Below are 27,457 nucleotides of genomic sequence, written 5' to 3'. Positions count from 1 at the left end.
TGGCAGGCTGTCCCAGGGCATCTCAGATGGCACTCCATGGTGGTGTTCAGGCAGCTGCACTGAGCTCCTGAGCGGTACAGTCGGATGAGTCTTTGGATCGAATCAACTTACCCTAAAGTAGACACCAAAGGTGGGAAACAATTGCTGTGACACCTAATGGCGTTTCAGAGGGTTGGTGAGAACCGTGCATCATTGTAGATATGATACAGGCCTTACAGGAGACCCGTGCCCTTTTTGAAGTGCTGTTAGGAAGTCAGATGGGATATGATAGGGAATGTAAAATGGCCCTGGGCACCTACCTTCAGACAACTGAATCATCCTCCAGGCTGCTATCACCAATTCTGCCAGGGCTTTAGACACGTAACCTGTGCAGACACTTCTATGGAGACAGTGAAAATTAAGGATGTTCATCTCAGACTGAACCTCATCCTTTCCCTCAGCACTGAAACAGGTCACGCACAGAGGGAAACGGGGAACGGGAAATGGGTTGTTCCCTGGTGAGGCACCAACTCCTGCTCCTGAGACTGCCATTTCTTGCTGGCAGCTACGCTTCCCCGTACCCGAGCACTTGCGTGCCTGGTAGAAGCCAAAGGTCTGCAGGGCAGCTGTGAGCAAAAGAGAGGCTGTTGCTAACAGGGCTGATATTGATAGCTGCTGCACTGGTCAAGGCTGCCAAAGCTTTTTTGCCCTGATGGCAGACACTGAAGAATTGCATCACATGAGCTTATACATGTGATCTTTTTTCGTATATAATGAGCTATACATGAAAAATTTTTGCTGTATGATGGCAGTGAGGGGACTGTATAACGTATACAAGAGACACCAAAGTTTTCATCTTTCCACTGTCCATCTGTGGGCCCTAAGGTGGAATAACACCATAAGAGAATATTTACCATAATATTCTTTAACAATGGAAGTCTTGCTGATAGTTGAGCATATTTAAATTAGGAGATGCCGTTTCTCATGATGCAGTGAAAGACAGTATTGTTAACTGTCAGTATCCATAACTTTACAGGTAATTGCAGCTATGTATGAGCCATGCTGTTGTTTGATTAAATTGGTTTACCCGATAATTGAAGGCTTATTGTAATATAATTGTAATTGTCATATACTGTGTTATTTCTGAACAATAGAGAAGTAAAGGCTAAAGGCTATCCAGTGGAACAGACTACCTCCTGCATGCAAATAAATTATCCAGTTGCTGTTATAAGCAAGAGGCATTGTGTTCTGCCAGACTTGCAACAAAGAAATCATTATCTGTCTGCCCTGTGCGTTGAAGAACAATAATCTGTATTTCCAAAATTAAAACCATAATTAAGCTATTATTATGAGTCCACAAGACAAGAATGAAGAAAATGATAGTGTTAGGCCCCTCTGAGTCTCAGATCCCCAATTAGCAACCCCTGAATCAGTGGTTCAGATTTTCCCCACATAAGGATCGCTTCACCTGCCTCTCTGTCAGTTATGGAGGCATCACCCCACGGGCCAGCTGAGTCACTGTAACGCTTCTCTCATTACCCACCTGCCAAGCAGGACGTTGCCAGGAAAGACAGTCTCACTGGGATGTACTTCAAATAACCTGGGAGCTGACTTACTGGAAGCCAGAAAACTATACAGGAGCCCTCTGACTGGTAAACAGCGGTTCACAAGGGGATTTTTCTGAGCTAATAAAAATGGGCGGAAATCACTTCTCATGCCCTTCTTCAGGGTTGCATTTCACTTTCCTTTGGATGTGGCTGGGAGTCTTGGTCTTGGTCATCATATCTAAATAGAATCACGGAAAATAGAGTAAAAAAAGACGAAGAGGTTTCTACCACAAAGCAGGCCCTCTAAATTACAACTGAGAATATACAGGTGTGTGTATGTTTGTATTCGTCCACATCCTTATTATCATCAGATGTTAAGTCCAAGATCTTAGTAAATCTTATGTTTCATATGTGTTATTAATGTGTCATTGAATTTAAAAAGAAGACGTTGTTCAGATCATCTGGACACAGTGACAAATATTTGAAGTTAGTGAGAAGTCCCTTGGTAGGTCTTCAGTATCGCCTAAGCTTCTACAGAAAATAAATGAGTGAGAACGCTGTAGCTAAGGAATTTGCTACATTATCTAAGATGGCTCATGATACAAAAACAACTTCAAATTTTGAAATACAAAACTGCAGTGAGTCGGAAAATATAGAGAACAATGTTAACATGACTCGCTCACATCCTATCTCCAGGTGTAAGGCTGAAACTAATTGAGCAGAGTCTGGAATACCCTGCAGGGTATGAGCAATACCATGCTCATAAAGCAAGATGACTAGGTTTGTTTTTTTTTTTTCTTTCTGTAACAGACACTTTGAGGAAAAAAGATGATCCAGAACAAGAAGTTCCAGGTAAAATATAATATGTTTTACTGGCATATTATCATCACCAAATTTTCTGTCCCATCTGTTATTCATATAGCTTCATTCTTCCTTGATACTTCCTCCAGCCAAAGAGCTGATAAGTATTGATCTGGGATGCTGGCTCTCACCTGTGCTTCAGTTATGATGTAAGGAAATGTCTTTTGGCAGAGGGTGTATTACCGGGAAATGTGTTGTGCTAGAGAAGTTACAATCTTTTCAGAGTGCTGTGAAAAGTCAGTGATTGCTCAAGTGCATAAACACGTCCATCCCTCAGCTCCACTGCCTCAGATTAACACTGTAAATTGCCAATATCTATAAAGGCTTCACAGCGAGTTGTGAACAACACAGCCTTGAAACCAGTAACTAGGCTCTTTTTTTGGCTCCTGTGGTGCCTTTGAAGTGGCTCCTTTAACCACTGCCTTCCTCAAAACTGCTCCTTGTGCCTAGATCAGTTCTCCAGCCACATCACTTTCTGCCCCGCAGACTCGTGTTTTGCCAGTGAGCATATATAACGCCGCTCAGGCGCTGAGGCCACCCACGTGACCAAGAGATCTTGAAACAGGGGTTTTTTTAAGAAGATGTTCCTTTACTTCCTAGCCATGTGATCCTAACTGCTTTAGCGTGCTTGGCCTAAACTGGGACAGTCACACAGTAGGAATGCTGCTCTGCTTCCATCTCCGCTCCAAACTGGGACACTCAGCTGTGAACCCAGCTGTCCAGTGAAATGTCACTGTCCTGGATCTTGGTATTTGGAGTAGAGGTCTCTCCTTTCCTTTTGCATGTGTTTCTTTGACTTTCAGACCACAACATATGCATGCAATGACACACCCGCTTAGGTGGACATAGGCATTGATGCAGCCGGCTGGGGATTCAGTCCCAAAATTTGCTTTTTAATTCTGACTGTGTTAGGCAGCTCTTTGCTCTGCTTTCCGAGGACCCCTGTAGGGACCTTCCTTGCAGGATACGTGGCAGGTGGGGGAAAACTATCTTAATATTGGGAAGTGCCATATGTGACAAGGAAGGAAGGAATTGGATTGTTAAGTTCCAAGGCTTTCAAGAAATCCAGGACAGTGCTTCATTGTCATTAATTTTAGATATAATGTATATATGTATATCTTAAGATGGGATTGCACACAGGAGTGGGTGCCCAGGGGAGCTGGCGGAGCGATGCTGTGAGCGTGCTCCCTTTCTTGTCTCTTCCCTCGCATTCACTCACACTGGCTGGAGTGACCTGTAGTGCTCAGCTGCTTTCTGCACACAAGTCCACGCTGGAGAAGCTTTCCTTGAGCTAGACAAGGTGGCAGCATGTGTGGCAAAGGTGTGTATGGTTCAGCTGCTTTGGCCATTAACAGAGCCCTCCACAGACTGCTTTCCTGTTGCTGAACGTGGGGGCAGGCTCGTGTGCGGTGTTAGAGGCGGCTCTGCTCTTCCAAGCAGCATCCTTCAGGTGCAATGTAAAGCTGCAATCCTGGCTGCTGACAGGGACCACTGATCTGGTGGCACGTCTTCTGTATGGAAATAGTACTGCCCCACAAAGGATTTCAGAAATTATAAGTTGGTTTTCTGCACCCTTCCTCCCCCCAAAATCATGAACTAAAAGATTTAAGTTTAAAGAGTAAAACAAATCACTCAATGAGCAGCAAAAATAAGGAAGCCAGTTTTCCTTTGGATTTGTGTCTTCTGGCCCTAGCCCTTCCCTTTTTCCCCCAGTGACCCTGCCTCCGCTGCGTGCTCCCCACAGCACCCTCGCAGATGAGTCTAGAAGTCTGTATGTGCTGACTGGCAGCCCAGGATGTGTTTGTCAAATGCCTACCTTGTACAGACTTAATTTGCTTGGATTTTTTTTGCAAATCAGAGTGAGACTGGCCAGCAAGCTGAAATGTTGCTGGGACAGCTAGCTGCCCGATGGCTAGCATGACAGCATAAGTTTTGTTCCTCTCAGAAAGGAGATTATAAGGTTTATGTTTTATATTTGTCTTCTGAATTTGGAGGCTCCAGTGTTCATTTGAGTCACCAGCAAACAAGGAGGGTAAATTTTCTTTGGAAAATAACAGGAAAGGTGTTATTCTTGTCTAAATGTATGAATATAGGAGCTGCATATTCTGAGAAAGGGTAAAATTATGAACTGGCTACAGATGGGATGGAAGGGATATTTTAATTTTACCTACGTAGCTTTCTCAGTGTCTTTGTCATGTGCTGCTTTTTTTTTTTTTTTTGCTTTTTTTTTTTTTCTACCTGCCCTCAATAAGTGTTATTGTTTATTATATCCAGAAAGGGGGAAATTTATACATACAAAAAATTCCTTAGTTCTGTTTCCTTCAGCTGATTCCCATTTGTGGCCATATCCCTCTCATCCTTGGCAGTGTTGCCGTATTCTGTTATCTGCTTCATAGATACGGTTAGATGTGGGAACATTTTTCTGGAGCTCATTTTTCTGGAGCTTTGACCATTCTCAGTGTTCTTGCCCAAGCTATTTCCAGTTAGACTACCTCGTTCTTGAACTGTGGTGCATTAAGGGGACACCGTACTTCAGCTGAGACTTTTAGCAGTACTGAGTAGAACAGAAGAATCGCTTCATATATATTACAGGCTATATTCCTGCCTGTGTGTCCCAGTATGTTGTTTGCTTTCTTTTTGGTATCATGACACTGCATTCAGCTGTGAATTACCACTGCTGCCTAAGGGGCCTTTTCTTATTCCTCTGTATATTTGTATATTCCTGCCTTCTTGTAGTGCTCTGCATTCTCCCCTTCGAATTTCATCGTGCTGCTTCACAGAAGCCAACAGGAACCTTCCCAGCCTTCATCTGCAGCCTTCTCAGAGACTCGTGCTTGTGCTTAGCTGAGCAAAGAGACTGCACGAGCTTCAGACCAGCTCCAGCAGAGCTCGTGCAAGGGAACACGTGTTTGTGCTGACGGCTTTGTATGGAATTATAGGTCACTGTTACTGCTTACAGAAAAAATGATATGCAAAGACACCTTGACTACAGATCTGTGTCACTGTATTAAAAAATCAAGTTGAAAGCTTTTTAAGAAAATACACAGTGGTGTCAGTGCATCCTCTAAATAAGTCACTTTAGATGCTTTGCATTGCCTGTTGCCTTATAGCAAGCCAAGAATGTCCACTTTTCAAATTAATACTGAAATTCCTCATGATACTGTCAACTGTTTTTCAAAACATGCCAGTTATTGCTCTCCCCCAGGGGAGAGAGAGCTGAAGGATGATGAGGATGCTTCTGCAGCTCCCACTCATAGTAATAAATAATACAATGCATGGTGCTGCTGGTGTGATTTTTTATGAAGTAACATTTCAGTAAAAGCTGGTTGCAAAACACACTAAGTATGATTTATAGGCCCAAAATTATAACTGTCCAGCATTCCTGAGCGATGGCTTATTTATTCTTTTAGTCAGAAGACAAAGCTTTCTATATTGGAAAACAGTTGATACCTCTTTAATTACAGCTTAGGTACAATGTGGACATTGTGCTTTTTAACCACCCACTGACAGTCTCTAAAGTGCAGTGGACCTGCATTTCCTAATGTATGAAATTGCTCCTAGGATTCTGCAGGATCCATGAGAAAATTGCAAAGAATTCTTACTTATCCCTGAGCAAGTGTTTCTCAGCTGAATAAAACTTCTAAGTCTTTCTAAAAGCTTCATTCTTAAGATCTTATATTGAGATGGCCCCCTAATGGTGTACCAGAATCTCAGCTTAAGGTGCCCAGCTGACTTTCAAATACTTACTTTTAATTATCGTTCTTTTCTTTCCCCTGGGATTAATTTTGAATACGTAAGTCTCCGGGTGCATGTGCTTAAGAAATTGTCTTATGTTGACATTTCTCCCTTGTATAAAAAAGCAAAGCAAAACAAAACAAGAAATTGATCTCTCAAGCAAGATTTCCATTACCAGGAGAATACTTGGTTCTCTTTTCTCCTTCCCTCTAAGCAGCAAGCAGTCTATGTCTAGACTTCAGTAATGCATTATGCACAGCAAATATAAGGTCATAGGAAAAAGGATGTGAAAAGAAACCACAGATGAGAGATGCTAATTGCATCATTTGATGCATTGCTGGAGCTCAGATAATGCTGGTAAGGTAAAAGGACTCATAAAGAGTAGAATATGTACTTGTACTTGAGATGAACTGGAGAGCTATCACCAAAAGATACTCCAAACAGGATTTGTCAGGATGGAAAATAGCGAGTGGCTCAGCCCTCACTATTCATTACCAATAATGTAAACAGCTTCATTAACATTCAGGAAGACTGCTCAGTTACTACAGATCCCATTAGGAGTTGAGCTCAGCATCCGTGACAAGGAGAATGATACAGAAATAACACAAACCTGTAGAAATGGGCCAAGCCTGTAGCCCAAGAGGTCAGGCTGTGCCCTTGGGATTCGTTTCAGGGATGACTACAAGAGACTAAGATGTGTGAATGCTCCCTCCCAGGCTTTCAAGGTGTTTAAAACTATAATGGTGCCTCATTTAATGCGTTCCCTTTTTTAAAGGGGTTTGATCCAAAATTCAGTCTCCACTAGTCCTTCCATCCATGACCCCAATGCACATGCACACGCACATGGAGCTTCCTAATCACGCGATCCTGTTCTCAGCAAAACTAGGTTAGTTATCCTACATATGGCCCATCCACTGAACAGAAGGAAGAGGCTGGTGGGTAGAAGTGTGTTTCAGAAAGAAGTAGCTATAATCTGGAAAAAAATAGCAGCTCATCACACTCTGGGAATAGTCAAAGTCACTCTTCAATGGAAGAGCAATAGTGAAGAACATGGCAGCAAGACATAAGCACCTGACACAGAGGCATCATCACCAAAAGTGACAGGCTTGTGCACTTCAGGAAATCTCCTGGTTTAAAACCAGAGTGAGTGACAGCTTGCCCAGCTATTCAGTCTCTTGCTTGCAAAACCAGATGCTCTCCGATCAGCTAGTTGAGGATTAGCAATGGGGAGAAAGGGGTGGTAAAAGGATGACCTTGGTTTTGTTTATTATTTTGGACATTACTTTTCCAATAACTAGCAGGGGTACACTGATATCCGTCAGTGTCATGTGGAGATAATTTACCCATTTTTAATCCCCTCCTGCTGTCTGAAACTGTAAATTCTGTTTCCAGAGAACAGAATTATTAGAATAGCTGCATGACAGATTTAGTTGTCGTTTACTTACTGGACAAAGTGTCACAGTGAAAAATAACTTTCTTTATCATTTTGAAGTATGCCTTTGCTGTAAGATGTTTTTCAAAGTTTGTACTATTGTTCAACTTTGACAGCAGAATAAAACAGTGTGTCGTTTCTCATTAAAAAGGAACATGCCCTTGAGGAGGTTATGTTGATTTGCCTAAGAAATTTTATCCACATTTTCAATTTTCGTAGAAGACTGGTTTATAGACTGATGTATATTTTTACAGTGCATTGATAATATAGAAAGAATCAAACCATTTGTGAAACCAGGTATTTTTTGCTATGGCATAAAGTAGAAAGGGGGACTGCCTTCCTGTTTTTCAGTCACAACCCCCCCCCCCCCCCCCCCCCAATCACAAAAGCAAACCCTTAATCTCATGTTCTGGGAAAACACCTGTTTCACTAGTGCAAGATTGGTTGCTGTACCAGCTCCTCAAAATAGTAGGAAAAAATCTAATCCCCCATTAACAAGAGGCCATATGGGAAAATTATTTGAGGACGTGTAACCACAGAGTACGCTTGCTGCATAAGAGCGCAAGATCTGTACTGTGTAGGCTTTGTGCTAAGTAATGGCAATGAAGTAGCAGATCTGCACCTGAAAATATGCCAGTACAGTCCAAGCCCTCCCTGTTGGACTTAGGCAAGCCTGAAACTGCAGCTTCAGCTGTTACTTGCAGAATGTCGCTGCAAAGAGTGGCTCCCATGATCAGCTATTATGTCATGCTGTGCAGATTTTTTTGTTTGAATACTTGCAACTTCATGTGAACCAGGCATACGAAACCCAGTGCTGCCTTTGAAAATAACAATGCATAGCAATTAAGTACAAGAGTCATGGTACATTCATGCTGCATCATAAAGTTAAGCCTTCAATAAGTTTCAAAGCCTAAAACCACAGAAACAAAAAATAAATTACAGTGACTCACAAGGGCTATAGAGGAATATTCTGAATTAATAATAATATTCATGTGCTGCTTTCCCATCAGCATATCGACCACAAGCATCCAGAGGCAGCTGGTAGAGGGTATGACACAAGACCTTCATTGTGGGGGATGACTGGTGATGGTGATGGTCTCATTCTGCTGATGGGTCCTTCTGCTGCCACTTTACTATGGGGTATAGCAAAACTTGTCATTTATTCAGAGCAGTAATCAGCCTGACAAATCTACTCTGGTGGCTCAGAATAAAGCTGCTGGGACAATTTCAATGAAGGGTTCAGCAGTTCAGAGCTTAAACTGTTTATGATACCTTAACATTGGTTTCCATTATTCAGGTCTTCACTAACATGGAGCCAGGTGAGAGAACAAGCTGCAGCTTGGTCAGACAGATCTGAAGCCAGGGCCATAACAGTTGGGGTTTTTGCATTTTTCTGCCTCTTTGTAATTGATTATATTTCCCTGGGCAGCTTAACTGTCAGAAATAGCACCTCATTTGTGACTATCTACTGACCATAACTGATATTTAGTATTTTATTCCAGAACTGTTCTTTAATAATTAATAACTATGAATTTGGCTGACAATTAACACCCATTCAGTTTAGTTACCATTTTAAGAAAAGTTGTTCATAATCCTACTCTGTTCATAATCCTCCTCTGGAAATTACTTAGAATTGACTCTTAAAGTTTTGAGGTATTTTGTAACTAGGAAATCATTGTCAGGAAAGAAGTTTCACTCAAATTTAGTCACAGCTACTTGCAGTACTTAATCAGATCTTCTCCAGTAAGGTCATATGAATCCCCATTAGTTCTTACTCGGCATGTAAGATCATTGACTCCGGATTTTACATATTAAAAGGCTGGGTAAAAAGTGTCATTGCAATGTACATTTGACCTACAATATATATATGACTTACAAAGCTCCATATTCTTCCTCAGTTTCTTGGGAGCCCTGATGGAGTAGGTGACCTACCATCAGGGTAGTCTACATTCAGTGCCAGAATTGGAGAAACTTTAGTTGCCCAGATGAGCTGGATGTACTTTTTAGTGCTTCACCATGGGTACAGGAAATATTATCAAACTTTATCCTGTGTGGGAGGGAACAACATGACGGCAGCTTCCTTGATCATTTCCAGGGAAAGTCGTATCATGGTTTTTCAGGCATTATTGCTATGAATTATTACTGCCGTGGGCCAAATTTCTTTTGCATTTTTATCCCTTGCTGAAAGGTGATAGTATTCCAAGTCCTGCTCTTGGTGAGACAATCCGTCTCTTGTCACTCTCACTTGCATAAGCAGGGAGAGGCATGCCGGAGTTTTAATAAAGGTTTATCTGGCAGTGTATAACAAAGCTCACATTTGTATCCTAAATTCTCTTCTTTTCCTTTCACCCTCTTTTTTTCCCCCCTTTAATGTGTAGCTCTTGGATGACTTGATACTGCTTTTCCAGTCTTCTGAGTATCTTTACCAGATAAATGGCATTCCTTTGACTCCTACAAGTGTTGTAGTAGAGAATAACTGAGATCAGGGACATTCTAGGTTTAGCTCCTTGTTTTCCTTTTTCCTCTTTTTAATTCCCCTCTGAACACTCTTGTTCATTTTTATGGTTTTTGCTTGTGCTTTTATCAAGAGCTGTCTTCCATCTGAAACCCCCTTGCCATTTAACTCCTATATATAATTAAGGCAGGGAAAACACACAATCCTACTGGTTAGCTTTGAGAGTTGTAGACAAAGCTCTCATCGGTTCAGCTGTCCGTGTGGTCCAGCTGGTGGTCTAGTTTGCTGAATCCAACTAGGGATACTTCATCTGGCCAACAACCTGTCCGTGGAGGAAGTAAATTGAGCAGTAAATCCTTCCTGAGTAGCTGAACATCCCCGTCTGCCCACCAGCACCCCAGACAGATGGGTGACCGCAGCTGCCGGAGAGGGTTCGAAGGACCGAGTGCCACTTTCTGTTGCGATGCGAGCCCCTCTCAGCCCAGAGCTGCTGCTTGCACCTCATCTTTTGATGCCAACCTCTGAGTCTGGCAGCAGCAGGCTTTCTCCTTTCCTCTCTCTGCATCCCTTCAGTATCACCCAGAGCCTCAGCGGTCAGCACAGGTCCTGCGCCCTCCGCTTCCCTGAGACCACCTTCTTCTCAGTTGCTGCTGCCAAGAAGGTGCGAAGATGTCAATGGCAGAAGATGACTGCTGCTGCCAGGATTGACATCAGGAGACTGAGACCAACTCACTCTGGAGGAGGATGTAGACAAGTTATGTGATGGAGCTGGGACCCCACGGATAGCCACCCCAATCCAGTTTCCCACTGTTAGGTGCCTCCCACAGGCATTCAGCATTCAGCACACCCTGCTTTTCTCTCTCACCCATTCAGACTTCATTGTATGTGATGAGTGTTACATGCATATGATACTCATCTCTGTAGAATTCAGCCCTTAGCATTTAGGTCTTCTCACCAGCAAAGATATAATATATGCATATAATTGGGGACTGGTTACCAAAAGTTTTGGCTAATTCTCATGAAAGTTGAAGACAAGTTGTGGGAGCCTTAAACACCCATGTTATTAGACTACTGCATCTATACATGTAGCATGAAGAGACAAAGCTCTTACAAAGCAAAATGTAGGAAACTATCGTGCATCGCTGTCTGGGTGATTAGGATATTCTTCCAAGAGTCAGTAAAGCCTGTCGCTCAGTCTTCCTGAACCTGAAAGACAGGCTTCAGTATTGGGCAAAGTCTTTTCTAAGGTCCAACTCACTCTGAGAAACAGAAATAGTGAATAGGGACAGGAACTGGCTGGGAGGGCTTGTCTGCCACGTTTTCTGGTCAGGCACCACACTGGGCAGGCTGTTACCCCTATGACAGCTGCCCTTGGGGAAGCATGGCGATGAAACAGATTCTGTGAAGCATGTTGGATCCTCAGTGTATTTCTGTAAAGGGTAAATAATTCCTGAGCAGAGAGGCAGTGTATAGCATAGTCTGTGCTTCACTCGTGGGTCACCCTAGTCACTAGTATAGCCAGGGTGGTACCAAGGGGTTTGGTTTGTCCTCTGAGCAGTGGAGATTTTCATCTCTGCTGCGCCAGAGAGAAGAAATAGAACAAGAATTTAAGTAAAATTGAAACAGAAGTTTGTAATTTCTATCCTTCAATAGATCTATCATCATGGATACTCTTTGACTAGATGCACATTGTGGATGCAAGTTGTGTCCTCTTCTGCCTGTGAAGCTATGAAACAATTCCCTCCCCTGACAGAAAAGGCAACACCATCACTGTGAAAAACACATACTTACATGATCTATTTTTCTGGCTTTTATTAACTCAACATTGTCTCCTACAAATACGATTTGTCATTCACCAGAAGATTTGAAATGTAGACTTAAGTTACACATAGGTATAAAAAGCATAAAACAGCACACACGGTACCACTGTTTAGACCAGAAAACATTGTGTTGTCCCACAGATAAGAGCGCTATTCAAGCTCAGCTCCGTTGCCTTCTACCTCAGGGATTCAGTCTTCAAAGCTGCAGATGCTTTTGCTTCTTTTCCCTCAGTTTGTGAAGCCCAGCCGGCTTTCCCCAGGTGTTTCTCACCCGTGTCTGGAGCACGGACCAGGGAACCACAAGGCAATCCCATTCTGCTCCACCAGAGGTTATAAAACCTTGGGTTCCTACTGGCTCTTCAGAAATGTTTTCCTCCTCTTAATATTTATGTACAATATATGAAGGGATACGATTTGTGTCTTTGATTTAGACATATCTCTTGCCTCATACTTAAACAATAACTTGAAAAATATTTTACAAAGAAAAAGAACATTGTTCATCTGAATGTCATTCATTATTATATTGCTATATTTTATACCCTATTATTAATATATACAAAATTTCTTAATTGCCTTTTACAGATGCATGGAAGCATATAATATAACAGTTTTAAAGTATCCCATTTTTAGATTTTTTTTTTCTTGGCTCATGTCAATCTCTTTAATGAACTATGGTTGCTTGGAGAATATAGGAAGTATTTGGAATGTTGTTTAAAGTTTAGTAATAACTGGTAGCATTGTCCATTTGCGGCCTGAACGGTTGGAGCACCTGTCAGGGCGATCTGGTAGAGATAGCAGCATCATAAGACTTAAACAATCATGGAAGGCTGTTAATGTGCAGTGTCAATGGGTGCCAGGTTCTGTTCTTTATTTGGGGCTTTTCTTTTCTTCGGCTGCGTTTTGTTGTTGTTTTCCCTCTGTTCTCGGTTTTGTCTTCGGGCTGCTCGCCCTTTGCTTTCCTGTCTTGTCTCCTTGCTTTCGTCTTTGTTGGACTTTTTTCTTTTCTCCTCCCTATTTTTTTTCCCTGAAATAAAAATGATGGCACATTAGAAGATCTGCTCAGGCTGTTGCAATTTCTGACTCCCTCGCTTTGCCATAGCCTATAAAACTGGCCCTGGATTAGCACCTCCCGTTAGAAGCTGGACACCAGTACCAGTGTTCGGAAGTGTCCAACTCTTCATCAAACTACTAAATTCATCCATGGGACTAGCACCTCCTGTCAGTCTGACTCTAAGCAAAGAGCCGAGAACTCCCCGGGGAATTCGGGTGCTTTAGAGCTGGTATAAATATCTCACAGACTCACAGCCTGTCTCCCACAGCCAGGGGCACAGCTCCATGTACTCCACCAAAACACAACTGTTTTGGGGACATCTGTGGCTGAAGCCAGGTAGCATTAACTACTGACTGGTCTAAATTTATCTTGGACTGGGACCCAGAGCATATGGTGAGAGGAAATTAGCCATCGTGTTGCTCCACTGCCAATGCTCAGCATCTACGTCTTTTAAAAATTCCTCTCCCCTCCCTTAACCCCCACCATACCCATATCCCAGGGGATTCTTGTTATTGCAACATGAATCTCATGACAACGTATCAGCTCCAGCACAGGTGTGTGACCTTCTTCAGACTAAAAAGTGGTGTTCCAAGTCTCAAGTCAAGTTTTAGACCATCGTTACAAAATTAGGTATTCAAGTACTTTATTACTTTAAATTCTTGTAAAGGTAAGATGTTGAGGATTTTGTTACTGCCACAAACCTCTGCAATAAAGCTTCCCATCCCCGTACAAACATTAAAATTTTGTGTATTGGCTGTGGAAATGTTATTGTATAGTGCATTTATGCTTGGACATAAGGAAGAAATTCTTTATGCTGAGTGTGGTTAGACACTGAACAGGTTGCCCAGAAAAGTTGTGGATGCTTCATCATTGGAAGCATTCAAGGTCAGGCTAGAGGGGGCTTTGAGCAACCTGTCTAGTGAAGAGGGATTGGACTAGATAATCTTCCAAGGTCCTTCCCAACCCAAGCCATTCTGTGATTTTGTGATTCTTTGATTCTATTCCTTGTATTTGCTTTACAAACCAATGCAAGTATGACTTCGAATTGAACTTGTATGTACACGCAAGCCTAAAACAGATTAGATTTTTTCTGTGTAGAACTGGTTCATCTACTGAGCTATGCAGCTGAAATTCACCTGTGGTTAGATGAATCCAAATGATGTCTTCAAAAGCAACCTCGCTTGAGACTTTCATGATACAATGTCATACTGACCTGTATGCCTCCTTACATGGAGAAATTTCTGGAAAGTATTGAAAAGCGTCTGACCAAACTCTGTTTTATGATATCCTGGTAACGATACTACTGAAAATAATCTATCCCTCTTTGGTACAGCAAAAATACTTTTTGCTTTTAAATATCAGCAGAGATAATCCAGGCTTTCCTACAGCGATGTTGGAGGAGTTACACAAACCTGGCAATAGCTCTTGCTGTTGAGGGTGCTGAATGCAGGGAATTGTGCCCATTCCAGACTCAAAACCAGAGCTGGGAGCTTTTGGTGCCTCGATGGGCTCTCTAGGGGTAGGTCACAGTTGGGGAGTAGGTGCAGGGACAGTGGCTTTGGTCTCAGAACAGATGACCATCCAAGGAGAAGTAGGTCAGATAAAGGGAGAGAGATTCAGAGGAGGTGAAGAGAAGGCAGAAGCAAGGCATAAGACTAAGATGTGAGGACACACTGTATCCTCTTGTTGTGTAGCTCAATGGGCTTATTTTACAGCTTCTCCATTTCTTACCATCACTGCCTGAGATCAGAGAGCAAGGGAAGGTTTAGATACACGTTAAGTCAAGTAGGGACAAACATCTGCCTTTCTCATCTGTTGTTTCTGAAACATGCGGTAAAGTTTTAGATGTAAAATGACACCTCAAATTTTAGGTAAACAGTCAGAAATTACCCCAATATATACCCACATACCTTCAGAATCCCTCTCTAAATTTGGCAATGCCATCTAAGATGCGCAGAGGTGAGCAGGGGAGACCCGCAGAATGGGCGTGCGAGGCTCAGCGAGAGCTACCACCACTGGGAGAGCTGGGAGAGGTCCATGCAGAAGTGACCCTGCATCTTACCCAGCTGTAATGCTGTCTCTTACTAATGCATAAATGACAGTATGGAATTTTGTTCCAGTGGTTTGTAAATACAGTTGGCCCCAGACGAAATGTTATTTGAATGGAAACTGTCCAGACATTCAGTGTTTGACATTGTTCACTTGGTGATTAGCCAAAATCCTTCAGCTGTGACTTCCTAGCCACAATTCTTTAAGTATGTTGGAATGACATTTAATGATTTCCTTTTCAGTCATGGATCGAGATGTGTGCATTTATATGTATGTGTGTGAATATACTGAGAATACACTCTGTCTAGCTAGAGACTTATCTAGACATGGCTTTACAGTTTCTATTTTAATCAGACTGGTGTCATTATAAGGGACAAGCAAAACTGATCTCTGGGAAGTACTTAAAACTCAGTCCTAATTCTCTTCTACTGTGAGGATAACTGAGTCTTCTATGGAATTTTATACATGGTTTAATGCCATCATCTCCACACTGCTGCCATTTATGAAAGGATCTGCCCTCTAGACCTGTGCTGTTCTGGTAATGCCATAAAGCATAGAAGGGTCATCTTTGTCCAGGCTGGTTGTTTAGCTCCTTTCACCACTCTTTTAGTGGGTGTTTTTATATGATGATAATATAATGTTACTTCCAGTGAGTCCTTGGTTCAGTTTAGACCCAAGGGAAGATTCTACCAGCAGTTGGGGAGTAGCTGGAGCCAAATGCTTGCATGCATCTCTCCCCCTGTTCATATCCCGGCTCTCTTCTTTACAGAGATTTGTTCCTGAATATTTTCTCTTCTTCCTACTACTTGCTGAAGCCCACTTCATAACAGTACATTGAGCTGGACGCCACATAAGTTGTAGAAATTCATTGGAAATTTGAGCATTTGGCTATCTGTGGAATGAAAAGTGCAAAAATGCCATGGGCCACTACGTTTACAAGTTCATCTCTGAACTACTTTGCATTTGAAGACGACAAGGCAAGGACAGCATTAAAACTAAAGCTCATTGAAGAAGTAAATGATGCCACAATATAACTTAGAAGAAAATATTCTCCCGAAATTTCAATTTCCCTTGCGAAGAATGCTGTTGTTAGAAAATCCTTCTGTGTTTGAAGATGTCACATTTTATGCGCACATACATGTATACCTCTCTGTACATGTGCCCCTTCACGCGGCTATACTGCATTTCAGCGCGGGTCTCCCCTCGGACGCGGCGGCGGGGGGGCGGTGCCGGTGCCGCCCGCGCGGGGGCGCCGCAGTGCCGCGCCAGGCCCCTCGGTGCGCGGGAGCGGGGGGAGCCGGGGAGGGGGCACCCCGCCGCCCCTCTGCCCTCGGGGCCGGCTCCTGCCAGCCGGCGGGAAACCAGCGGCCCCGCACGAGTAGGGGGTTCCTTCCCTCCCCCCGCCAGTTTTATTTTCAGGACTTAGCAACGAGCGTTTCCCGTCCGATTCCCTTCCTCCGCGTTACACCTTCTGTCTGCGCTTTATATTGCGTACACCGTGAACTTTTTTTAGTATGCCAGGAAGAGGATATAAAAAAAAAAAAAAGGCAGTGTGTTGTGGCACAACATGGGAATATTATTGTTTCCTGATGGGCTATAGAATTCTTTTGTAGTGATGACTAATGCTACTAACATTTGTGTCTTCTTATGGATTCAATAAAAACTTTAAAAATTTAAAAAAAAAAAAAAAGAGGGTAAGTCTTTTTAAATAGGACATAGGCAAACATTTTCCAAGAGAATGTTTTGCTCATGAAAATGTGGATTTATGAGATTCTAATAGTTCTCTGAAGTAATTATTTGGCATTAAAATAGCTTTTATTCCAGAACCGGAACTTCGTACAACCAACTGTACTGGAAGAATTAGTCTGTAGGCACTGTCCTGTGAATTTTCTTGTGGATAGGGGATACTTTTCTACTTCTAATAATAGCAACTTTGAAGAGAATCTACAGACATGCTATAATTTTGAGAAGTGCAGTAGTTCAAATTAAATGCAGACATGAAATTAATTCAGAGAACAATATAATTACATGTCAAATCAGCTTAAAGGTGCTGAGTTCTTGTTAATCTAATTTATAGCCCCTGGTCAAAGAAATCCCTGCGTCTGTATTTATGCAATCCATGTCTGAATACATCTTGAAGTATGCAAGCCAGAGTATTTCAGAGAAGTCTTTGCATTATTGCTTCAGATGTGGTGTTTCTACTAGACCTATAGTCGTATTTTATGGAATAAAGGGAGGAGGGGTTGATGACGACTTCGGAGAACTTAGTACTTAAGAGTACCACGTAAGAGAGAGTTACTTACTGAAAAAATCGCGGCTGACGTGGGTTAACGTCAGCAGGTTCCAGATTTCTTCTACTTTAGGCATTGTCACTTAGTCCCACCCTATTATACTCAGCTGTAATTGCTACAGGGAACTCAGAGCAGCATATTTGTTCACTTCACCCTTCCGTGAGCACTGAAACCCCAAACCACCATAGGAAGGCATAAAATCTGATTGTGTAAACTGCTTCGCTTTGGTGGTGGTGTGTCACAGGGTAGGTCTCATGGAAGCCCCAGAGGGATGAGAATCTGGCGTCAAGCATTTGGGATCATTGTATTTCTTTTAGAGAGATCACTCCCACGAATAAATTTACCCTGGAAGAGCAGAAGGGGCAGGAGGAGTCACTGAACTGTGCCTGGCGGGGTTGCAGGCACCGACGTAATCGGCCCCTATCTGGAAGGGTCCTGGCGCTTCTACTATGCATGTCACCGCGGACCACAAAATCCTCCCCACTACACTGTAATAAGCTGAAGAGCTATAATAAAAGACCACAAGCCACAGCTGTAACGTGCCACAGTGTTCTTTCACACCCCTCACAGCCTCGGCTGACCTCTCAGCACTTTCCCAGCTACTGGAGCACTGCCAGCACCGATGCTCTGGTACCAGTGCCCCGATACCTCCATACCCCATCAGGTACGGGGACAAAACTTGGGGGCTAAGTGCCACTCCTCTGTGTTGCCCTCCTTCCCACCTACCCACACCCTTCTCAGAGACTTTTTTTAGTCCTCTTAGGCTAAAAGTCTGTCATCCTTTCCTCATAATGTAAGCTGGACAACAGTAGCATGACATGTACTGAGCAAAGATACCAGTAAGAGGAGCATGCCCCAGGCTCTAAAACCACTTACTACAGCTCTCTCTGCAATAGAGTCGTGTCATATTATGCAAATGATCAGATCACTCTCATTTTCAAGAAAAGTGACACATTTTTTACTGGAACACAGGCCATAGCATGTACTCGTACTACTTGCCAAGATAACAACCCTCCACACCCCCAGCTGCCCAGTGATGCAAAGGACATTCCCCTTTCATTCATAAGCCTTTAGTGGCTGATTCATCTGGTAGGTCTTTCTGAAGTTTAAACCGCAGAACTTTCTTATCACCAATCATTGTTTTCCTCGTCACAGTGGCCTTATTTTATAATCACTAGATGTTCAGGTGACCAGAGTGGCAAGAGTCAACAACTTCAGAATTACCTAGGTGCTAGATGGCTCGGTGCATTTCCTGGCCTTACTTACTCTTGAAGATGTACCAACTGCTGAAGTGAATCTAGGTAAAAATTTTAAAGGAGCCAAGTTTCAAAGGCATTCAAGGAACAATCAATTTGGCCAGACATAGGTTGTCCTGCTGCTGAGATGCATGAGGACAGCCTACCTGGTCTCCACATAACAGTCCAGATAGATGGATACAGCTCTTAAGGCATCTGTCATGTCCACAGCCTTATGTGGTGATCTCAGATAACCCAAGATACCTCAAATGATAATCCACGCTTATGGTTGAGCAACTGCATTAGGTGACTTAGTGACTAATTGTACTTATGTGCCCTATCTCCTCTTGAAAATGGGAATAGTCTAGATGTAGACTCTAGGTGGTGTTGGAGCCTGAGACCTACAGAAGTCTTTCTGTGAGATTTAAGATCCTTGAGCTTAATTTGCCTCTAAAAATAGGATCTGGACTACTAGATTGCATTCACTTGAAAAATGTTCTTGTTTATGTTGTGTGTGCTAGCTCGTCCTTGCAAGAAGATCAGGCAAGTTAGGGGGATGGAGAACATTGTGTCTAAATACAGGAATAGATCAGGCCTGTGCAACAGTCATTTGCATAAAGCAGGCAGAGAGGAAAGAGAGGAGGCCAAGCAGATCAGCTGTGCGGAGGCAGGAGATGTCAGGCTTTGCTGCAGTAGCAGATAAAGAGCAAGTTGTATCCCACTAGGTGTATGGGAAGTAGGAAGGGATCATTTCTTCCATGGGCTGCTTGGGAAATGACACTGCTACACTCATGAGCTCATAAGCAAGGCTTATGGAAACTCCCTGGCTTAACTGTCTTGTGATGACTTCTGTGCAATAGAAATGGGTTGGATCTGCCTCTCCTGTGCCATAGAAAAGACATTGCCAGTGCCTGAAAATACAAGAATAACCTCCAGTCAAAGCAGCAGCCAGAGGAGGAGGATTTCTATAATGAGTTCTGTTTGCTGTTTGTGGAGACATTCACTGCTGTCTTTTCAAACCAGAGCCTGTGGGGATTTATTTCCTTTGCACTTGTCTGTTGGGACTAAGGGAATTAGTTAGTGGCCTTGTTTTAATCAGGACTAATGTTGTGCTAACAACAGCAATTTTATAATTACATAACAGTTTTCATCTTATAAGATCCCGCAGCTTATAAATGCTGAACACAGCTTCCAAAGACAGGATAGTAATGGCTATTTAGCAGAGCAGAAAACCACTCTGCATTGCTTAGGATAGGAAGTGACGTACACCGTGCTGATATTTAGGAAAGTGGTGTTTTCTCACCAAGTTTGCTTCAAGATTTTTAACAATGACTTTTGAATGGGATTTAATTTTTACAACTGTCCTAAGAGTTGTCCAAATCCACTGGACAAGCCTCTTTTAACACTAACGGAATCAGATGCCAATACAAAGATTGGTGATAGCAGTGACTGGTAGCAAAAAACCTTGCCCTGGTTTTAGGGCATCAAAATATTGAGAGGAATCTATAATTGTTTTCCTTTTAGACACTAATAATCCAAGACCTCCTGTTAGCCTCGATTGAGGTCATAAATATAGTTCTTTTTAGAGACTTGGTTCAGCTGGTGCAGTCTTTTGAGCAAACCAGAAATAAAAAAGTGATGCTGCATTATGTCAGAGCTGCATGTTTAGTCTGCCTCTCTAGAAATAATCAAGAAAAGTTATACGTGATAAGAGACAGATGCTAGTGTCTCAGCAGACATTTGAACTCGTTCTAGTACAATAGTGAAGAGGAGAAAACACCCAAAGAAACTTGTTTCTTTAGTATTCAAATTTGTACTCAGAGTGCTCTGAAGGGAGGGATAAACGAGAAAAGACGGTTTCCTTGGCTTTACTTAAACTGATTGCATTAATATAATATGCCCATTCCTAAGATACTCACACAACCCTAATGTTTGGATGCATCCATAAGAATGCCTTTTTCCCTAAACAACCAGGGCTTGGAGCTGGGCTATACAGATGACTGAGTATGGATCCTGGAGGGGATTTGTGAGTGCCGACTGGTAGCGCTTGGGCCAGGCCAGCAGTTCTGCCCCAGTACTAGACGCCAGGGCCAAGGAACCCGGGCATCTTCTACCATTTCATTTGCTAGTATAGGTGCAGCTATGCGCTCTCCCAGGAGCCCCCTCCTTACGTCTCCTTAAGTTTCCCGATGTGCCAGGAAGGTGAAGGAAGACAAGGAGTCAACAGGATGCACCTCTGGCCCCGCTCTGCACGGTTCACTTGTCCCCTCTACCCTAAGCACGATTTGTTTGCGTTCCCGCCTGGAGTGACACCTGTGCTGACAGGTAGATGGGAGCCCCTGCGCATCCCAGGCCAGCCTGATGGATGGATCAGCCGGTCGGCGGTAGCTAACGCGCAGGGGGACAGCAGCCCCTAACGGATCCACTCAGCAAAACCATCAGCCCAGAGCCAGGGTGCTATTACTTAAATTTGCTGGAGGCCCGATTCTACCCTCTGTTGTACTTGCTCAAACATGCAGGGGTCACCAAGGTTGGTCTCTGGTGTAAATGACAGGAGAATTTGCTTTCAAGGATACTTTTCAAAACAAGGTGTTGAAAAACCTCTGTTTCTTTCTGTTTCATGCCTCCAATGTGTGTGTACTATTTCAGCTGGCCAAAGCATTGATCCTCCCCTCTCTAGGTAGTGCCAATATTTCCAAATCTGTTTTCATCCTGATTAAAATGACATGTCAGGTTTCTAAATTTCATACAGACCAGAGACTCTAAAGGTCCCCTTTCAAAAAGGGTGACATGACATGTGACTTTGGCCATCTCCGTATGTTTCAGAGAAGTTTTTCTCACCTGATCAGAAGATACCTGGCAGTTCACCAGGCAGAGAGCAGCTTGTGGAGAAGGTGATTGCAATCACCAAGACTCTTGGGCTGCCTCTGAAAAAGGCTCAGGAAATTTTTATGCCAAAGTGATTCAGAACTTAGCCCTAGGAAGCTTGGGGAGCTCAGGTGACCAAGATGCTGTCAAAGGGATCTCAGGTTTTCATGCTCCCGAGTCCCTGTCAGCCAGGTGGGTTGCCAAGACCCAACCCAATGGATAAGCCAGCAGGATACTAGGCAGAAACCTAACATGAAGGCAAAGTCGTTTCAATACCTGCCTACTTTCCACTGGAGCGTCATTGAAATCAGCAAGTTTCTGGGAAATATGATGACTTTGATAATCTGGTATTTTCCATTCCTTTGGAAAATTCAGCCCTATAAAATATTAAAAAAATATTATTTCTAAGTAGGGGTCATGGAGGACATGCATGAAAAAAAACTTGAATGCATGTATTTTAACATTGCCCGTAAGTCTTCAATTTGAAATGAATCACAGATAGAAATTGTCCATGTAAATTTTATCCAACTGTCTTGTCTTCTTTTTTTTTTTTTTTTTCCAAGAATGTGATAAGTTTATTCTTTTTAAATCCCTCTGGGAATGAGCTGTGCATTTAGAGCTGTTTGTAGTAACACAGGCTTTGCACAGTGAAGTGAGCAGCCGGCTTTATGAGTGGCTTGAAGTGGAATGTGAAGAATGAGTATGCCATGTGACAGTGCATCACAGGAGCCCACTTCGCTTAGTATGCTTTATAAACTGACCACCACGCCATTTAGATCGGATGCAAAATGAGGTCGTGTCCCCCGAAGGTTAGAGGAGATGTGGCCCCCACCGAGATGACAGAGGGCACCACCAAGTGCTAAGGAAAGTCTGGAAGCCCTTAGCCACCCCACCAGGAAATCTGCCCTGTGTCCTGTCTAGTGCCATTGCCACCAGCAGTACACGATGGCAGTTCAGCAGCACTTGCTGTAGGCACATTTTATTTTTCTGCTTGGTGCTTGGCTGGTGTCTCAAGAGTGCTACAGCAGAGCTGGTAGATTGGTAACAATTCTGGGCTTTACACTTCGAGGTGTGCCTGTGGGGTGTGCGCAGCCCATATGGCGGGGCTGGTTACAGGAGCCTAATTGCAGGGCTGCAAAAAGGTTCTAGGGAATCCGAAGCAAATGTTCAGCAAGTGATATTTCCTGTATTACGATGTATGGCAAGTTGGATGCAACCAAACCGTAGCCCCTGAAGTGAACAGAGAGTCCTCCTTACTTCAGTTAATGTTTTGAAGGACCAAATGTCATGCTTCAATCAAATAGAGAGCTCAGGATCCTTCTTTACTGAGCATCGTTCCCTTGCTCATTCTTGAAGGTAGCAGGGGCTGGATCACCCGCTGGCATTCCCTCCCACCACCCACATCTGTACAAGAAATAAAGTCAGTTCCTCTGGATTTAAACTAAATCCTTCTGGTTTAGCAATGCACATTTCTACTTAAGCAATAAACATCTGTCGTCCGCCATTCATTAATATTAATTATAAATGGTCACTAGCTCATGGGATCCAAGTCCACCAGCTGAGATTTTTCCAACTCTGACCTTGTTAGGGTTTGTATAAAAAGTGTTCAGAAGGGTCCTTCGAAGCTCGAAGCCAACAATAAGCGCAATTTGCAGAGTACAGCGTTTAGATTATGCACTTAGAACAAGGGCAGTCAGAAGGGGTGATGGGGAGCGGGGGAGGGAGGGAAGAAGAGAGTACAGAGCCTGAAAGAGCATTCCTTTAAATGCTTAAGAGTTTTAGACCTTTCTGCAGGCTAATGACAGGGAGAGGCATTGTCCATAATGAAACTGGCCCATCCATTAAACATTACTGTAAATGAAAGGTTGCGTGAATTAAAGGTTGTTCATCTCATGTTTCAGGAATGTAGCTGTGTTTCATGTCTGAAGCCTGTTTTCCTTTTAAACGGAGTTCTTCAGATGACAAATGAGAGAGAGAATTTCAGAAAGCAAATGGGCAGAAGTAAATACATGCTTAAGAACAAAGCAGAGACATAACTGTAGCTGTAAATCTTTATGCTGGGGCTACTGTTTGCCATAGATATTGGGGAGGATTAGATTAGAATTGAGAAATTTCATTACTGGGTCATTTTGCTTGTAAACCAAAAAACAATAGAAAAATCCCCACAGTTAAACATTAAATTCTAGCCTTAATATCACCTGTACATGTTTCACTCAGGGATGGCTGGTTAATTCTATTGCTACCATTTTGGATTTCAAAGAACTAAAAATAGGAAATTTAGGAAATGCTTTTTCTGAATTTTGCCTGGCTATGGCATCTTTAAATGCTAAATGGTTGGTGTTTTTCTCCCCTTTAATTTCTTGCCACTGCAAACTTGCTTCAACAAAAATTACTGAAAAAATAATATTCGTTTGCACCAGTCCTTAAAATTAGCTCTTTTTTTTTTCAGGCCTAAGCATACAGCAGTTTTACCCTCATGGGCCACATCTTCATCCGCTCTTAAAATATACATAGCTTCATTGGCAGACATGTGCTAGCTTATATCTCTGGTAAATTAGCGTAACAAGTTCACTGAAATTTTCTGTAAGAAAATCCAGCCCTATAATCCTCCTATAACAATAATTCAAAGCTGATGAATGCAAAGAGGAACATGAACAAATATCTCAGCCATGCAAATGACTAAACTGGACAAAATGAAAGGACAGTCAGTTTCAGTTCTTTGACTCAGGCCCAAATAAAAGTCTGAGCTCAGTAAAGACAGCAGGAGGCCTTACTGATGTCGATGGACAGAGAGATACGAGGATTTGTGCTCTGTAAATGTGCAGTACGCTGTCTCCCTGTGGAAGTCCTACAGAAGGCAACAGGCAAGAAAAAAAATTGTGGAAATTTTGTAGCAATTTTAGAAATGCTTATCAAAGTGTTCTCTAGTCCCTTACTGGGCTATGAAGCTGAACAGCTATACTTAGACTGTGTCTGATGGATGTTTGTCTAACCTCCTTAAAAATCTTCCATGATGGAGATTCCCACAACCTCTCTCCTGATCTTTACGGTCTCTGATAATAACGTTGGATGTTATCAACTCATTGGGAACGCTCTGAGGCTCCTTTGGACCTTTGTAAAGAAAAGTTATGGCAGCGAGTGTTTTCTTTTTCAAAGCTCTGGAAGAGAGCTGGGAGTTGGCAGCCTAAGCAGACCAAAGGCTACATCAGGTGTCAGAGCTGGCAGGGACAGTGTGCTGAGAAGAGACGACGAGACTGGAGATGCAGAGACCTGGGTGGGGAAAAGCAAACAGAGCAGCCTGGGTGGGGTAAGAACAGACAAATATCCAGTAAGATGAGGAGAAACACCAGCCAAAAAGTGCTGCTTTATTTTCACTTTGTTAGAAATGGAATGCTGAAAATCCCTTTTTTACAGCTAGATCCAAAGTACTCTGAAGTCAATGGGTCTTGGATCAGGCCCTGTAAAAGAATGGCAGCTCCAACACAATAGTGAATGAGTGCCATTGCTGCCCACGACTGGCAGTGTTATAACAGCATTGCTATACATGGAAGTGTTCCACAGCCCACGATTTAGCTGATTAAACAGCGCTGCATGTGTCACCATTAGACTTGAAACATCCACTGCCTGATTTATTCTGTAGCTCACATACCCCAAATGTTTTGCATTCTTGGACTAAATTTGATAGATGTGCTAGAAAATGTCTTTCTTGCATTTGTTCTTCTTTCCAGGGCATACAGGCCAAAATAATGAGGTGGTTAGATCTCGGGTGATGAGGGCTGGGTGAGTCTTGCTGTCAGCAGCCACTTCCCTTCGCCTTTACTTGGTGGTAATATTGCCCAAAGGTGAGAAAACAGCTTGCTGTGGTCCTCTGGACAGTCAAGAGAAAGAAGTTGTCAAGATACCTTGCTGGGGCACGCAGGCCAGAAGAGGCTCCTTTCCTCTTGCAGCTGTGGCAAACATCCCTCGCAAAAGAGCTCCTTAAAGCACCAGAAGTTAGCGCAAGAACTTCAGAAACATCCATTGCGAGAAGTGATAGAAAGACCAGTGTGGAGAGGAAGATGATTAAGTGAGGATGTGCTGGCAGAGCGAGGAAGTGATGTGGGGCAAGAGAGAATGATACTCTGCCTGCGCTGAGAGGAGACAGTAGCTGCAGTTTCCCATTTGCCTCTCCCCCCAGCACCGTAATGTAACGTTGCTGAAGGTGCCACGGAGAAGTAAAGCACAGCTGTACCGGGGAAGGTGGCCAGAGACCAGGCAGACCCCTGCGTGTCTGCGCAGCATACCTGGTAGTTTGTTTCAGGACTCTGTCTGACCTGCAGCAGCCATCCCTCTTCCCCAGTCAAATCTGCTGTGGAGGGAATGGCCCCGGCTAGTTTGGAAGCAAGCCAGAAGGTGGCCCTTGGCCTTGTGGCCACAGAGCAGACCTTTGCCTGCTTTTCTTCAGCAGTATAGACATAGCTGCGGATTTCACCTTCTAAAGGTGAAACTGCTCCTCTCAATCCCAAACATTTTTATTCAAGAGGGAAGATTTTAGGCAGGTGATAGAAATTTGGTGCTGAATGAATACCTGATGGGCACTTTGGAAGGGGTTCATGAAAAGTTTGTATTCCCTTCTGTTTTTCCTACAGAGCTCCGGCATCTAAAAGATAGTCAGCCAGCCAATTCTGGAGCACGAGGAGGCACCATAAGGGAAGATCAGAAAGAGAAAAAGAGCTGATTTCTATCCCTTATTTGGTTTAGTGATCTGAGGAGAACAGCTCTCATACAGAAGAATGCAGTCAGCTTTTTTCTGATTCACTTCCCTTACGGGAGCAATTGACCACACACTTCTGTCTCAGCTTTGACACCTTTCCCATTAATACAAGGCTGATGCCATTTACCAGCAGCACGTCCAGCACATTTTTTATAGCACACTCCAGAGGACCTCAGGGCAGCTGAGCAACCTCCCCTCTGCTCCCAGGCCCCCCAGGACAGGGAGGAGACGGGAGGTGGCAAGAAAGGAGCTGGCAGCAGGAGAGGAGAACATCCCCCAAGGAGCACAGAGACAGCGTCAGCCCAGCACCCTGTGAGGCTAAAACCAATTTTAATACCTGACAGGTTGGTGTATGGCCACAGCCATTTTCAGCCTGACTGTTCATCGAGATGCATATTATTCAGACAATACAGCCTTGGCACGGCACACAGGTATGCAGTGCGTGCATACGTGCATAGTACTACGTGTGCAGAGGCACATAGTCTGCATGTATTACCTGCTTGCGTGGTGGATACATGTCTGTCAGAACTGGGACGCACGATGAGATTTTAATATTCACACTAACACAAGCAAAATAAACATGCTTGTAGCAAAACGCAATAGTGCTATTAATTAGTTCGGATTTTAAAGTCTCAGCGTGCAGGTAGTAACCTAATAAGACTTTCAAAACTGCCTGTGATTAAATTTTGAAAATGCTATGATTAAAGTTTAAAAATGGCTTTTTCCAACCTTTTCAGCCCTTGAATTGCACATCCTTTACCATTCTCTATTTTGGATTCACAAATCGCTCTGACTCATATTGGGCCTATTTTTCCCCTCTTACCCCTTCTCCCCCCCGATTTCTAGCTCTCGATCACGCCCCTGTCTGCCGGCCGCGGCAGTGGGCAGCCCTGTGCTGTCTGTGCCCTGCCTTGCTTGGGGTATCCCCAGGACCCCATTTCACTTCATGTTGCAACTAGAGGATTCCCAGTCTCAATAGCCTTACTCTTGGAGGCTGGAAATGTGTTAAAGTTAAAGAGTCAAAACCCCTGCAAAGAAAGGAAATGAGAGGTCCTCTTGGCAGCAACAAACAGAAAATAAACAACCAAACTCTTCACAAGACAGATTCCTCAATTATAGTAACTCAGCCTCGCAAAGGCCAGAGTTATGACCCATTGGCGTATGCAGTATGTAAACACAGGGATGCAGTAATTAGCTTTGTGTTCATTTTGAGGCTTCAGAAGTCCTGTGACCCGCCATGGAGTAAGGTCATTAACCATAACCACACTAGTGACCTTCACACAGGAACACCCCATCTCTCACAGTTATACGAGCGAACTGTGCACTGTGATGTCTCCCCGGCTCACATGCTCCAGCCCTCTTGTTTTAGCTGCCACTGAGC

At 43.3% G+C, this 27,457-nt stretch overlaps 1 protein-coding gene across 1 annotated transcript in view; it reads right to left on the bottom strand.

Moving 5' to 3' along the window:
* Window positions 1-11,806: 11,806 nt before the first annotated feature.
* Window positions 11,807-27,457, bottom strand: part of RSPO3 (R-spondin 3) — a 61,644-nt gene continuing 45,993 nt past the window's right edge. Inside the window, exon 6 of the mRNA XM_075748041.1 lies at window positions 11,807-12,853. Within this exon, the coding sequence (XP_075604156.1) occupies window positions 12,660-12,853 (194 nt within the window). The 3' untranslated portion in view covers window positions 11,807-12,659. The remainder of the gene's footprint in view (window positions 12,854-27,457) is intronic.

This window comes from Balearica regulorum, chromosome 3 (genome assembly GCF_011004875.1).
Source record: "Balearica regulorum gibbericeps isolate bBalReg1 chromosome 3, bBalReg1.pri, whole genome shotgun sequence".
In the NCBI taxonomy this organism is placed as follows: domain Eukaryota; kingdom Metazoa; phylum Chordata; class Aves; order Gruiformes; family Gruidae; genus Balearica; species Balearica regulorum.
This window is presented reverse-complemented; position numbering and strand designations above follow the sequence as displayed.